We start from the raw sequence: 15,886 nt of genomic DNA, 5'->3' as shown, positions 1-15,886 counted from the left end.
TTCAAGGTCAGTAACCTTCGTTTTGACATTTCTGGGCCTGGCCTGTCCGGGCCTGTTTCAGTTGTAGTCCGTCCTTTGTCATTGAATACCGCTCGCTCGTGAACCATCGTCGTCTCCTGACTTGTTTTATTCATAACTAGCCGAAACCCATGGAACATCCACGGAAGGGAGGATGTGGTGTATGGATAGAGTGTACCATTATGGATGGCATAGGGGAGCGCTCATGGGATCTTCTTCTTCCGTTAAGCTCCAATTTTTTCTCTTTAAGTTAAGTCCAATCAGTCCTCTCTGCTCGAAGTGCTCAGGCCATGCCTTCCCGCTCTCATACTTTTATTGCCGTTCGGTGTAGAAAGGGATTGATATATCGTTCGTCTGTTTCAGCTCGTTATCTTTAAGCTTCCTTATGTCTCGCCACCTGCTGCACCTCTCTGAGTTACGAGGATTTATGCAACGCACCCCGAGTATCGCAACGTCACTCCATTTAACTTTATTAAAATGACGATAAAGACGTTTCCTTATATATCCTAATTTAAAATGTTCAAGGGAATAAAAAGACCATTTGGTTCACACCAACCATGTTCACACCACTCGACTGTCCAATCAGCGGACGGCTCGCTTCGCCTTCGCCCAGCAGACGCCAATACGATGGCGTCGTAAGATGGCGTCGTATCGGCAGTTAATCGGATGCTTTTGGGCCCCAACGTCGGCTAATTCAGATTTTTCGAGTATGGCTGTACGTGATAAACAAAGAGCGCGGTTCGTAGATCGTAAATCCATGAGTGCCATGGGCATCGGGTGACTGGGTGCGGCGTAAAAGGGATAACAAAGTCGAGTCCTTACGCTATTATTATATAGATATGACATTATAGGTCACGCGGTACGGACGCCATCTTGGAAAAACGTTACACCTCTATATCTCCGAAACCGGTTAATGGGAAAAAATTTAAACAAGGCTCTTTGTCAATTACTCCCCATGAAGAATAAGATATGTTAATGATGATGTCATTGGTGCCTTCATTATGACGTCTTAATTCGACAAGTACAACGCTTGATCTGATCAGCATGAAAAAAAAATTCTCTGCAACTGTTAGTCTGATGGACACAACATTTTGACCAGAGGAGCTGCTCCACCTGTAGAATCTTTAAATGATAATTATGACGTCATAGGTTATGTGGGACATGCACCATCTTTGAAAAATCGAAAAGCGTTGCACATCTATACCTCCGAAACCACTCCATAGAAAATGTTTTAACATGTTGGGTTGTCAAGTAATCCCCATGGGGAATGAGATACGTTAATAATGATGTCATCGGTTCCTTCATTATAACGTCATAATTTGACACGTATAACGCTTCATCCCATCAGTATGAATTTTTTTTTTCTCTGCAACTGTTGGTCTGATGGACACGAAATTTTCACCATCGGAACATCTCCTCCTGTAGAATATTTTAATGACAATTATGACATCATAGGTCACGTGGTGCAGGTGCCATCTTGGAAAAACGAAAAAAGTAGTACTTTTATATCTTCAAAACCGCTCCTTGGAAGAAAATTGAAACGTGGCTCATTGTAAAGAACTCCTCAGAGGGAATAAGTATGGTTAATGATGACGTCATTGGTTCCTTAATTATGACGTCATAATTTGACAGGGAAAACGCTTAGCCTGAGCAGTTTGAAATTTCTTCAGCGTGATCTACACAACAATTATATTAGATAATATAAATTTATGATCTCATCGCTCACGTGGTCTGGCAGCCATATTGGATTAACTTCCTCTCTAGTCGTAGTCAACGTGTGGCCCTGAATGGGTTTCTCTCATCTCCTCTTCCTGTTCAGGCTGGAGTTCCCCAAGGCAGTGTTCTGGGCCCTGTGCTTTTTTCTGGTCTTCATTTCTAGCCTGGCGTTGGCTTAGCGGTTAGGGTGCCGGCTTGGGATCCTAGGATCCTGGGTTCGAATCCCGGTCGATCGCTGAATTAACGCCAGGGGGGTTGACTCAGCCTGTCACCCTTCCGAGGTCGGCAAATTGAGTCCCAGCTTGCTGGGATGAATGATCACGGTGTGTACCCCGATTCAGAATAGGCACACTGTATCCCTGCGAATCGTAAGAGCGTGACCAAGGGTTGGCGTCAGGAAGGGCATCCGGCCATAAAAACATTGCCTCAAACAGGGAACCATGATTGTCATGGGGCCCGCAAGGCTAACCCCCGCTCTAGCGGGGAAAAATGGCCTTAAAACGATCATTCATAATTATTCATTCATTCATCAATGATCTCTCTGACTCTCTTGAAAATCCTCTCCATCTCTTTGCTGATGACTCTACTCTCTGTCGCTCCATTCCTCATCCCTCAGATCGGCAGTCTGCAGCCTCCTCACTCTCTGCAGTCCTGGACAAAATCACAGACTGGGCAAACAAGTGGAACATGTCTTTCAATCCTGACAAATCTCACACTCTTACGATGTCTCTCCGAAAAGACCGACTGGACAACCCTCTCATCCACTTTCTGAATAATCCTCTCCAAGAAGTTCTGTCACTCAAGCTTTTGGGTCTCACTATCTGCCATGATCTTTCCTGGGAAAACCACATTTCAAATCTGGCCTCCAAAGCCATTCGCCGACTGGGCATCCTCCGTCGTGCGAAGTCCTTCCTTGGCACACCTGAGCTCCTCATCACATACAAGGCTTTCATCCGCAGCTCAATGGAATACTGCTCTCCCCTCTGGGCTGGTGCTCCTGGCTCACACCTAGCTCGTCTTCACGCTGTTGAAACCAAAGCATTCAGAATCATTGGAATCTCCCACGATTAAGCTAACTCCAAGGGGCTTTCACTCACTCACTGCAGGCAGGTTGGTGGTCTTTCCGTCTTCTACCGACTACTCTCTGGCCTTGCCCCCCCAGCTCTCTCTGGGCTCTGTCCCCCAAATATTCCTACAGGTCGCACAAGATCTGCCTACAACCCTCTTATGGTTAAACTGCCAAAATCAAGACTCTCTGCTCACCTTCACTCCTTCATTCCTCTTTTCTCCCGCCTCTGGAACAAACTCCCTCACTCTCTTCAATCCCACTCCACCCTCCAGGTCTTTAAAACAGCTGTTCACCACCATCTCTTATCTTCCCCCATCCAAAACCTTGATCTTTTCTACCCCCGCTAATTTCACCCCAAATCCACTTTTTTGAAATACCAACTTCTGTCCTGGAAGTCCTTGGTGTCCTTGTGTTTTATACCTCCCCCCCCCCCCCCCCTTCCTACGCCTCCTCCCCCCAAGCCCTCTCCCTCCCACACATCTCCCTGCTCTCAAATGTTGTGTTTGTGTGCTTCCCCTTCTCTCCCCATCTTGTCTTCCGCTCCCTCTTTTTATATATTTTGTTTGTCTGTTTGATTTGTTTGTGAAATAAATGTTAGCTCTTTCACGAGCCTCGATTCCGTATACCAAAAAAAAAAAAAAAAAACCTTCAAAAACAGAAGAGTTGGCTCACAAGTTGACGGTGCAGGGTAAATATTATATGAATACCATCTCGTTGAATGTGAAGCAAAGATCTAAAAATGAAGTTTCAATTTGGTATTGTGGAACAATAATATTTGCATACCCACGAGTGAACTTTTCAACACTCCTTACCCCTTGAACTTTTCTCCATCCATGAGCCGTAAATTCTGTACTTGAACCAAAAGTGATGTGACGTATTGTTGAGTGCACTGTAATTCAGTTGGAATGAAGACCTTACCGAGCCTGTTGCGGTTGGAAAGCAGAGTTGCCGTGCAGTGCAGCACATGTGGAAGTGATGTCTGTATTAGTTGCCATCGCGTAACATTCTGAATGGCTTCACATAAAGCTGGAGACAATCCCTGCAGCTTGTTCTCCACGAGGACTCGCTCAAACGACTGTCAAAATGATAAACATCATCGTCAACATCAGTTTTCAACATCGCATCAGCATCGTCAACAAGTTCAAGGTTATCACATCCTATGTATAAAGTCATGATTTAAGGATATATTTAAATCTGCATCACCAATAACATTATCAAAATAATCCCATCCATCAACATTTAATGTCATAATTGTGATCACATCTTCCATTTTAAAATCAACCTGATATTTTTGAGGGCAACTCATGCACGCATTATTACTGCCATCTCTTTGATGGCCACAATTATTGTCACCTTCTTGTGGGGTCAGTCAGGTAAAGTTTTGGGTTTGGTCGAGTTGGGCAGGCCTGACATTTGACTGGAAGTGGCAGGAATCTGGATTTTGACCAGGATGCTGATCATAACTCGTCAACACGTTGTGCAAGACACCATGTGATGTAATGCTCAATCAATCAATGCTAGCAGACAGCACACCCAGCTTCATATAAGGGACAGCACATAATGCCTGCGAAGCACCAATCCAACAGTTATTTTTTGATCCAAGATGAATGCTCACTGAACAGCAAGCATTGTAAAGGAGGGAAGAAAGCGATAAGGAAGTGAAAACACAGAAGGCCTAAGACTCATGAGCACATGGCCTAGCCAAGAACTAGACTAACACAAGCTCTACATCAAATACAACAGAATCAAGTAAAATGTACAAGAAGATAGGACCGACAACAGTTAGACAAGGCAGTGCTGGTGCAGTAAACTTGGCTTCCGGAGAGGATCTCTTCGAGCTAAGAAAACTATCTGCACTTACGAATAAACAGGACCCAGAATTCCAAGTTTATAGTTGGGTTGGGAATCGACAACAGACTGGAAAGCAAAAAGGTAAGTGTGCTACCTCTGCTCCATCCTGTCAGACAAAAATTCATATTCATAGAGGTTTGTAATGAAACAACAGTGTGAATTAAGCAATGGCATAAACAAGTTGGAAAGTTTTATTGCTAGAAAGCATGTGAAAATGCAAAGCCCATCCGCGTCAGTTTGTATTCAGTCGTCTTCGTCTCCTTCTTTTTCTGTATGTTCAAAATAACGATATCAGTTTTCAAAAAATACAAAATGAAAATTCATGATTTTAGGTGATGCTGACATTTGACCTTTTGACCAGATTATTAATTTTCCTTCTTTGTATCTTACTATAATTCACCAAATGTCCGTCCGTCCGTCTGTCTGTCTGTCTGTCTGTCTGTCCATTCGAAGGTACCGCAAAAACGGCTGAACCGATCGCAATGATATTTTGGGTGGGTAATCCGAGGACCCCCTGGAGTAAAATAGGCCATATTGTTTTTCCAAGTTTTCCAATTTTTCCAAACACGATGGAATAATATTTACCGATATGAACAGTGATGTGGCTTTTGTTGAAATTCTACAAATACTGTTTATTCTACGTACCAGGAGAGAGTAGATCGACTCCTGATGAACTCTTCCGAAAGACCGATCCGATAAGGGCGATCGTGCCCCCTTCGCCGATAGGCGGCGTTCTTGCGTCCGCTATTACTGGGAGGCGTCCCGATCCAAACTTAACTCCAGCTGGCTGCGCCAGCACAACTATCATCGCGATCGTACATGAAAAGTGTCCGTGATAATCATTCTCAAGTGTTTCTCTATTCGTGTGGAGCGGTCGTGGACACCTGGCACCTGAAGGCACACGATACAAACCCCGTTTTCGGCGATATCGCCGGACGCCGAAGGCGCACGGCCATGCCATCCTGAAGGCACCTGGCACCTGGGGGTACCCGGTTTCCACTTCCACCTGCACCAAACCTATTTTGTTAGCAACTGCGTACCCTATGCTATGCCAGGCCGAGCCCCCTTCAGCCTTAGCCTCGAGTTTCTCGACCACTACGATAACGACTCCTCTGACCTACCCGACTAGGTGCCCGTCCCTTCATCGACTCCTCCATACGGCCAGGTCTTGGCGGCCGTACCACAGCCGCCCCGCATGGATTCTTCCCTCAGAGTCCACCTCCGCCCGGGCCGGCCACCTCTGGCAACTACGGTTGGGGCCCGTGTGGCCGCTGCCGAGCCCCAAGTTCCTAGATCACTAGGGTCGCGACTTGTCTGGCAGACCCGACTGGGCCTCCGTCCCTTCGCGCGGGCCGCCTCACCGGCTCCTTATCGCTTCATCGACTCTTCCATATGGCCAGGTCACGGCGGGTGTATCACTGCCGCCCCGCATGGATTCTTCTCTCAGAGTCCACCTCCGTGCAGGCCACCACACCGGCTCCTCACCGGTCGTTTACCTCGGTGGACCGGTCGTATCGTCCACGATTCCATCTTTTCCAATGAATCTAACAAACAAATATATTTTGTATCGATATTCTTTCGGCAAAGTGAACTGAGACCGGTAACTGCATGTAATCTGAACGCTGGAGAGCAAGCCGAATGAAGCGGACGCCTCCCAACTATGGCGGCGTCTATAGAAGGCGCCCGCCCATTGAACCCTCCGTCGGATCGATCTATATAAACGTGCGGCTCCCAAGTAACATGGAAGCGTGTGCAAAGCGACTGAGAAACTGGTTTAGCGGCCGCTTCCGTGTTACAGATTCGGCGCGCACCCTTCACACATAAACGTGCGACTGAGAAAGGCGTGTAGCGGCCACTTCCGTTTTGCAGAATTCAATCTTTTTTCAAAATTGGCGCCATGTACTGTCTACATTTTGATGATTTGCGTGTGATATGATTTAACGGATGTTAAAAATAAATTTAAAATAAAATTTAAAATAAAATATAATAAAAAGAGGACAGACTCAAAATAAAAAAGCCTTCAATTTCTGATATTTTGCCTTTTCATTTGGGCATCCCAATTGAAGCCCCGCCTACAGGGCGGGTACCATTGCTAGTAATCATAATAAAGGTTTGGTGTAAATTTGATGACAATAGCTCAAATGGCAAGAAAAGGTTATGACCTGGACACGTGTGCACACGTGCACACACACACACACACACACACACACACACACACACACACACACACACACACACACACACACACACACACACACACACACACACAGAAGTGATTACAATACCCTGTCTCCTGCTTTGCAGGGGACGAGCTAATAAAGGTTAAAGGTTGCCTAGATGTAATGGTTTGTTGCATTTCGCATCACTCTGCTGCTCCAGGAAGGTATTTAAGATCTCAGAACATTTGGCCCGCATAGTCATTGATTAAGGCCACTCTGCAGTTGAAAATTTGTCAGATTGGGTCTTTTTGAATAAATTTTTCAATGTTGGCTGCAGCTTTGCATTTTTTGTAACTTTTGGGCTGGCATCGGAGCCTAGGTATGCCAACTCACCTGTGAGTCATATAGCCTGGGTTAAAATCATGGCCCATCTATATACGATCACCCTGGTGGTTTGTATGCATGGTGATGCGTCAGTGTGTGTGTGTGTGTGTGTGTGTGTGTGTGTGTGTGTGTGTGACTGTGTGTGTGTGTGTGTGTGTGTGTGTGTGTGTGTGTGTGTGTGTGTGTGTGTGCCGTCAATCAGGACATGAAGCAGGAGGAACAGGAGGAACCATTGACCAATGTTTCCTCTTGCGCTCTCAACGTTGGGAATATCGAGGTTCTGCCAAAATGAAAGCTTGTAGGAAATATAGATTGTGCTCAGAAATGCAAAGCAAGAGTTTAAAGACCTTTCCCATGTCCTTTTCTCAAGTCTGCATAGGGTAATGTGCTCCATATGGACTCTTCACTTATTATTGAAAATTCTCAGTGTTGCAATTAATTAAAATAATCTTACCACACGTGAGAGCTTTCACTTTATGTGACTTTTTGGTATGCAACAGCTGACTAGTGCCCTTCATTTTGATCACGAGCAGCATGATCTATGTGTAATTCACATGCCGCCTTTTAATTCAATTTGAGGCCTCAATTTATTCTTCAATTTACAACTTGCTGTTTATCTCAAGATATTATTTTTTTAATGTAGAGCCAGCTCACCTGTGGGCCATCTGAATAGACTTGTTTCTCGCTGCTTGACTGGCATCAATATGGAGTGCCCCAACACCGCTTGCCCAACTCCTACCCCTCTACCATCCAGTTAGCTGGCTGCATTTCCTTGAAAGGTTAGAGGAACCAGAAACCCCTTCACTGTTCAGGCTCCAGGAACCATGTGCCACAATGGCTAACTGCCAAATAACCAGAAATAAATAATTAGGTGAAAACAGCCATTGCAGTTGCTTCCATGTGTTTGCGAAGCGTAAAAAATCCCATTCCTTTGAAAGAGTAGTCTGTGGTTGTCAGTATACAAACCTAGTATAAAAGCCCCGGTATCAATCAATTTTACTGCCTTGTCTCATTATACCACGTCCACAATGTAAATGCCTTTAAAAATGAAATCGATAACCGTTACAATAAGCATGTAGGACCAAATTAATGGAAGATTTCATTTCCCTTGATTACATAAGTCTCTTCCGTGATAAGCCGGGTGTGCAATCTGCCAGCATTCTATGGTGGATGTCAAATATGCTTCAGGTTTCGAGCTAGCTACGGTGACTGTGGCATTGACTGCATTATACCCCCTGGATGGGTTTCTTAGTCATTGTGTGGTAATGTGGTTTCAAATCAAGGTAAGGGGTGGGGCAACGTCTGCCACGTGTGAATGACAAACCACCTCAAAATCCCACAGTCTACAAGATCAGCAGCAACACAGACAAGCTGAACCGACTACATGCAGAATAAACATTACCCAAGAGACGATAAGGAGATGTCATGAGACAATGACACCTGGTCATGTTTTAAATTAGGACAAATGGGCTGACAAGGAGGATAGGGTTTCAGAAAAAAAAGAGACAATTCAGCATACCACACATGAGGCCTCGTACTGCTTCCCCAACTTCGGCCGGATAAAGGCACTGAAAAACAAAAGTGGAAGCAACAAATAAAATTTCTACTTTGTACTTTGAGTAAATCATTCTCTTTGGTGCAATGAACAGATTGAAAGTGCGTGGCGAATTGAGGGAATGTAGATAATTAAGCAGGAGGGAAGAAGAGAGAAGCCAGGGTAGTAGAATTTGAGAGACAGGTAAAATGACAATGTTGATTTAGGGAGGATATAGGAGTAAGGGGTAGGAAAGTAAGGGGAATTTTTTCATTAAATCGAGGAGAGGTTGAAGCAACAACAACAACAACAACAACAACAGGCGTTTTAAGGCCATTTTCCCTGCTAGAGCGGGGGTTAGCCTTGCGGTCCCCATGACAATCTTCTCCATTTTGCCCTATTTTCTGCATCTCTCCTTGTTAACCCCCTTGCCCGCATTTCTTCTTCCACCATCTTAAGCCAAGTCTTTCCCGGTCTTCCCCGTCTTCTACTTCCTTCTACATTCATTTCCATCACTCTTCTCAACCAGTCACTTTCATCCTTCCTCAACACATGACCAAACCATCTCAACCTGTTCCTCTTCACAGCATCAATCACAGGCTCTATTCCCATCATCTTTCGCAATTCATCATTTGTCTTCTTCTCTCTCAACGATACTCAGCACATCCACCAAACCATTTGCAATTTCCACCCTTTCCAGCCTTCGTTGCTGGTTCCGCCAAATAACACATTCATGACCCAAGTCTCGCTCCCATAAATCATAACACTTCTCACACATGCAGCATACACCTTTCCCTTCAGCTTCAACGACACTCCCCTCCTCATCAGCACGCCACTCAGTTCCCGAAACTTCTTCCATGCACATCTCACTCCAGCAACTGTTGCCGAGTCTGATCCACCTTCTCCATTCAGCATGTCTCCGAGGTAGCAAAATGTTTTCACACCTTCCAGCTTCACGCCGTCTCCAAGATCCAACTCAACATTTCCTCCATCTGCAGCTCCCTCTGTGCACACCTTACATTTGAATGTAGCTGCCACACTGGTTAATGACCCTCTCAGACTACTACATTTTTGATGAACCCACTCAGCGCACATTGTACATTGAATGGAGTTCACTCCGACACCCTTCCTGCACACAGCACGTGGCCACTTCCCAGTTCTTTCCACCTCACCACATGCTTTACCACTTGCCATCACCTTCGTCTTTCCTATATTCACCTTCAGACCTTTTGTCTCCATACATTCCTTCCACTTGTTCATCTTTTCCTTCAGTCCATCCATACTTTCCACAATCAACACCAGATCATCTGCACACAACAACTCCCACGGTAAACCCTCCTTTACGTTCTGAGCCAGCACCTCCATCACAGCTACAAATACTAGTGGACTTAGTACCGACCCTGATGCACTCCCACCTTCACCTCAAACTCACCACTGTTCCCGTCCTTCATCCTTACAGCTGTGCGCGCTCTTTTGTACATTGCCATCACTACTCTGATCAACCATTCCTCCACTTCTAACTTCCTCAATGCCCATGTCAATACTTCGCGTGGAACCCTATCGAATGCTTTCTCCAGATCAACAAACCCAAGAAACAACTTCTTCCTCTTCTCCATGTACTTCTCCTGCAACTGCCTCACAATAAAGAGCGCGTCTGTCGTTCCTCTTCCTGGCATAAATCCAAACTGCATTTCGTCGATCTTCACCTTCTTCCTTATCCTCCACTCCAACACCCTTTCCAATACCTTCATTCCATGCTCCAATAACTTTATCGCTCGGTACGAACCACAGTCCAGAGGGTCACCTTTCCCCTTGTATAGAGGGACGAGGGTACTCAGTTCCCAATCCACTGGAATGCGGCCTTCTTTCACCACCAGATTACAGATCTCTGTCATTCTCTTCACAACCCAACTTCCTGCTGCCTTCAACATATCTCCCACAACTCCCGTTGGCCCTCCCGCTTTTCTATTCTTCATTGCTTTTATCGCTTCCTCAACTTCCTTCTCAGTTATCTTCTCTGCCGGTCCTAAAACTGGGTTACTCTCTATGTTTCCATCCCATTCATTCTCTGTATTCAACAGCATTTCCATATATCTTTTCCATCTTCCTTTAATTCCATCTGGGTCCACAACGATTTGTCCCACTTCATCCTTCAAGCAACCCACCCCCATCACATCACACCTCTCTTTCGCTATCTGCTTTGCAATCCCGAATACCGCTCTCTGACCCTCTTCCGAATCCAAGCGTTCTCCGAACATTCTCCTACATGCCTCCTGCGCCTTTGCTACCTCTTTCTTTGCAGCCTTCTTGGCTGTGCCTTATAACTTTCATGCTCTGCTTTTTCTGCTCCCGTACCCTTCGCCTTCTGCCACTCCTTGAACTTCTTCCTCTTCTCATCAATCCTCTTTCCAACTTCATCATCCCACCACCGTGTTTCCGAGTGCCTCGGTGGTCCTTTTGTCCATCCACATACCTCACCAACGGCTCCCAATAGACAAACTTTCATTGACATCCAACCACGTTCAAGCTCAAACACATCATCCTCTACCCTACTCAGCCTCTCTTTTAATGCCTCCCTTACTGTCACCTCTTTCAACCTCCACACCTTCATTGTCGGTTGGTACTTCACCCGCCGAGCTCTCCTCGCACCTTCCACCCACCCTTATGTCGCAGACAACCAAGTGGTGCTGTGAAACAGCCTCCTCCCCCGGGATCACCTTTGTGTCCCGGAGGTGCCCCCTATTTCGCCTACGCACCATCAGGTAGTCAACAGTTGTCGTCGACCCACCTGACGTGTATGTAACAAGCTTATTATCCCCTTTCTGGAACTGAGTATTACAAATCAACAAATCAGCTCCATCAGCAAACTCCAAAATCCTTTCACCTTCTCCATTTCTTACACCATATCCGTAACCCCCATGAACTCCCTCAAAACCGTCCATACTCCTTCCCACATGTCCATTTAGGTCTCCTCCTACCACAACAACTTCCTCATCTTTCACGTTTTCCATCAGCTTCTCTGTTGCACACCAGAACTTGTCCTTCTCTTCATCGCTCCGACCAACCTGCGGAGCATATCCCGAGATGACGTTCACCAAGAGCTTTCCAATCATCATTTTCACCATCATCAACCTATCACTCACTCTAGTCACACTCACCACACTGTCTACAAACTCCTCAGAAAACAGTACACCAACACCATTTATGCCCTCCGGGCACCCTTGCCACACAAACTTGTATTTCTGTCCCTGCCTACCTTTCACCATTCTCACACCACTTCCCTTCCATCTCGTCTCTTGCACACAACATATGTCCACTCTTCTTATGACCAATACTTCCACCACTTCTCCTGATCTTCCTGTCATTGTCCCTACATTCCATGTCCCAAACCTCAGAAACCGATCTCCACTTCGGGCTGTACTCTGCCCATATGTAGTTGTAATTGTCATGGTTCTCTTTTTGAGGCAATGTTTTTATAGCAAAGGTTGAAGCAAGTTGTTCAATTTCACATACGTAATACAAACATGGCTCATTGCAGGAAGGAAGCTTGTGTAAATGCATTTGTCTTTAAGGGCCTGCAGAATATATTGGAGGTACACATACTCACATTTAAGCAGTCTAACCTGGGTTTGAATCCTCCCCCTTTTTATACTGCCATAATGCTGTTTCGCAAACTATAAACTGTCATCCTGCTGTTTCGCAAACAGGGCGATTCATCAATGTGGTTTGGGGATTTTCCCACATGTTGGTTGAATCTGCAGCTGCTGCTCCCCCCCCCTCTTTATCTCCGCCACCAAAGGTGGATGGAGGTTATGTTTTCACCCGTCTGTCTATCTGTCTGTTTGTTTGTGAACAGGATATCTAAAAAGGTTGTGGATGGATTCGGACGAAATTTGGTGGAGAGGTTGGGTATGTGACAAGAACGAAATGATTAGATTTTGGTGAAGATCCGGCTCCACATCTGGTTCTGAGAATTTTAAAGTGATTCTTCACCATTGAGTGATCGGGCAAAAACCGATACATAGCAGGATATCTCAAAACGTTGTGGATGGATTCGGAAGAAACATGGTGGACATGTTGGGTGTATGACAAGGATGAATCAATTCGATTTTCGTGAAGATTCGAATCCGGATTCGGATCAGAGAATTTTATTTTTTATTTTTTAAAGTGATTCTTCACCATTGAGCGATTGTGCCAAAAACGATATATAGCACGATATCACAAAAAGTTGTGGACGAATTATGAGAAAACTAGGTGGATGAGTTGGGTAGTTGGCAAAAACAAGCCGATTAGATTTTGGTTCAGGTCTGAATCCAGATCTGGCCTATCAGTGGGATACAAAACATAAACTGTTCAGCCTGGTGGAGGTGTGCGCTCTACCGAGTGCCGTTCTAGTTAAAGATAAGTTTTTTGAACCAGATCCTTCGTGTTTTTCTGTTATATTTCATCAGTCTGTTTTTGTTTGTGTTTTTGTCCAATTTTCCGTGTTAAATCGTACGTTGTTGTGCTGTATTTGTCGAATTTGTTTTGTGTTTTGGCCGACTCCTCGGATAACCACCATAAAAATTCATTTTAAAAAATGTAGGGATGTTACTGGAAAAAGTATTGGAAAAAAGAAGAAATTAAAACTGCGAGCAGTGATGCCCCGGGGACCAAAACAACCCATTCTGATTGGACAAGTGTGCAACAACATCGTTGACAGCGGCAGCCAGGGCCCAATTATGGAAAGTTTGAAATGAATCAATCCGAAAAATGGAGGTGCATTTTAGAGGTTTTTCAAGAAATCCAATATGGCCACAATGCCACGTGACCTATGACGTCATCCAGAGGATATACATCAAGTCAAGAGGCACACTATAAGTGGTCCATGTTTCAACTCAATCGATCGAAAAATTAAGGCGGAGATGCCTTCTAAAGGTTTTCATGAAATCCAATATATCCGCCTGGTCACATGACCGATGACATCATAAATTTTGATCAATTTTGTTTTCTTTTTCATTGCCAGACCATGTGACCCATCAAAAAAAAATGATATTCAAGTTCTTATTGATGAATACATGCCACAAAAAATGTTTTGTGTTAATCGGATATAATTTTTTTTTACCTCAACGTAGCTGCCAAACCGCTTCACCAATGATGTCATTTCATTCAACTTTTTTGCAACACGGGTAGCCAATCATAACATGACAAGAATCAAATCGATAGCATTTGCGGTTTCAGAGAAAGTGATTTTTTAAGTTTTCGCTTAATTATGAGCGAGCTGCCATGGTGATTGCAAAATCAGAATTTGGAAAAAAGATGGCATCAACACCCATTTGCCCCAACATTCCTGGAAAGTTTCAACTTGATCGTTGATCGGAGCAACAGTGCCGACGCTACAGCTTCCACAAAATTTGGCGGAAAGAATAATAAGTCCAAGAACAAAAGGAGACCTAGTCGTTTATAGATTTGGTCCCCTAACGATCGTTATACTTGGGAAAAAAAATCTGTCTGTTTAAACATTGCAAGCTGGCCTCCAAAGCGAGTCGCCAACTGGACATCCATCGTATCGTACAAAGTCCTTCCTTGGCACACCTGAGCTCCTCACCACGTACAAGGCTTTCATCTGCAGCTCAATGGAATACTGCTCTCCCCTATGGGCTGGTGCTCCTGTCTCTCACCCAGCTCGGCTTCACGCTGTTGAGGCCAAAGCTTTCAGAATCATTGGAATCTCCTGCGATGAAGCTAACTCCGAGGGCCTTTCACTCGCTCACCGCAGCCTGGTTGGTGGCCTTTCTGTCTTCCACGAACTCCTCTCCGGCCTTGCTCCCCCAAATATTTATACAGGTCGCACAAGATCTGCCAGCATCCCTCTTAGGCCGAGAAAAATATATTTCCGGTCTCTGGTCAGCGCGCGCATCGATTTTGACCCTGCGCGTCAGCAAATTTCTTTTTCAAATTTGGTATCGACGTTCGCGCACGGTTCTCCCCTACAAAACTGCGTTTAGTTTGTCCAAATCCAACCAGCCCTTCCAAAGATATGAGTAGTTTTGTGTGCCGTGACGTCATGAATCCAATAGGGAAGTTGCATGTGACGTCATCGTCTTAGTCACGTGACCGCTTGGGTGGCAAAACATTGCTTCTGCCACCATCCGTCATGGCGGCAACTTGAAACTTCTCACATATAAATTGCCCCCTACACGATGGTAAAGAGTTGTTGTGCTGTCGGATGTACAGCCCGATTTCATCCGGACGACAACGTTAAAACGGTTTCATAGCTGCCTTGACTGCAGCTCTCAGGTGAGAATATGGCTCATGAGGGTGTTACCTTCGCTCACGAAGCGAAAAGCAGGATTAGGCATTTGGTTACGTACATGTGGAGTGTGTATGGCGTACGTGTGGAGTGTGTGTGGCGTACGTGTGGCGTACGTGTGGCGTACTTGTGGCGTACTTGTGGAGTGTGTGTGGCATATGTGTGGCGTCCGTGTGGAGTGTGTGTGACGTACGTGTGGCGTCCGTGTGGAGTGTGTGTGACGTACGTGTGGCGTACTTGTGGAGTGTGTGTGGCGTACTTGTGGCATACGTGTAGAGTGTGTGTGGCGTACTTGTGGCGTACGTGTGGAGTGTGTGTGGCGTACGTGTGGCGTACGTGTGGAGTGTGTGTGACGTACGTGTGGCGTCCGTGTGGAGTGTGTGTGACGTACGTGTGGCGTACTTGTGGAGTGTGTGTGGCGTACTTGTGGCGTACGTGTGGAGTGTGTGTGGCGTACTTGTGGGTCCACACGGGTCCACAGGCAGATTACACAGCCTCGGTTTCTCGCAATACCGCGAAAACGCCTCAACGGGCAAGCTACGGGCGTCAACCGACAGGTCCGTCTGACGAAACGACAGCTTTCCCGCCATGTTGTTTATGCCACCCAAGATGGCGGCCGGAACCGGTTGCCATGGACGACGCCCACGCGATGCAAGGCCTCTATCGGCTGGATATTGTCATTGAAGTGTGAATTCATATGAATATGAATAGTGAAACGAAGACGTTCTTTGTCGGGTTCGTGTGAAGCAACCAGAAGGCCTAGAGAGCTGTGGGTGGTCTCGTTAGTTAGGCCTGGATCCTATCTCGTTTGTCATGAAGTAGTAAGTGTCTGTGATAATCTGGTGGACAGGGAGAAGAGATCG

General features: G+C 45.6%; 1 protein-coding gene across 1 annotated transcript in view; it reads right to left on the bottom strand.

Annotated features, from left to right (window-relative positions):
- Positions 1-15,886, bottom strand: part of UNC80 (unc-80 subunit of NALCN channel complex) — a 502,852-nt gene that overhangs the window by 454,631 nt on the left and 32,335 nt on the right. Inside the window, exons 3-4 of the mRNA XM_078779534.1 lie at positions 8,717-8,765; positions 3,722-3,878 (exon numbers count right to left, since the gene is read on the bottom strand). Of these exons, the coding sequence (XP_078635660.1) occupies positions 3,722-3,878; positions 8,717-8,765 (206 nt within the window). The remainder of the gene's footprint in view (positions 1-3,721; positions 3,879-8,716; positions 8,766-15,886) is intronic.

The sequence above is a fragment of the Myxine glutinosa genome, chromosome 1 (genome assembly GCF_964187855.1).
Source record: "Myxine glutinosa chromosome 1, kmMyxGlut1.1, whole genome shotgun sequence".
NCBI lineage: Eukaryota > Metazoa > Chordata > Myxini > Myxiniformes > Myxinidae > Myxine > Myxine glutinosa.
This window is presented reverse-complemented; position numbering and strand designations above follow the sequence as displayed.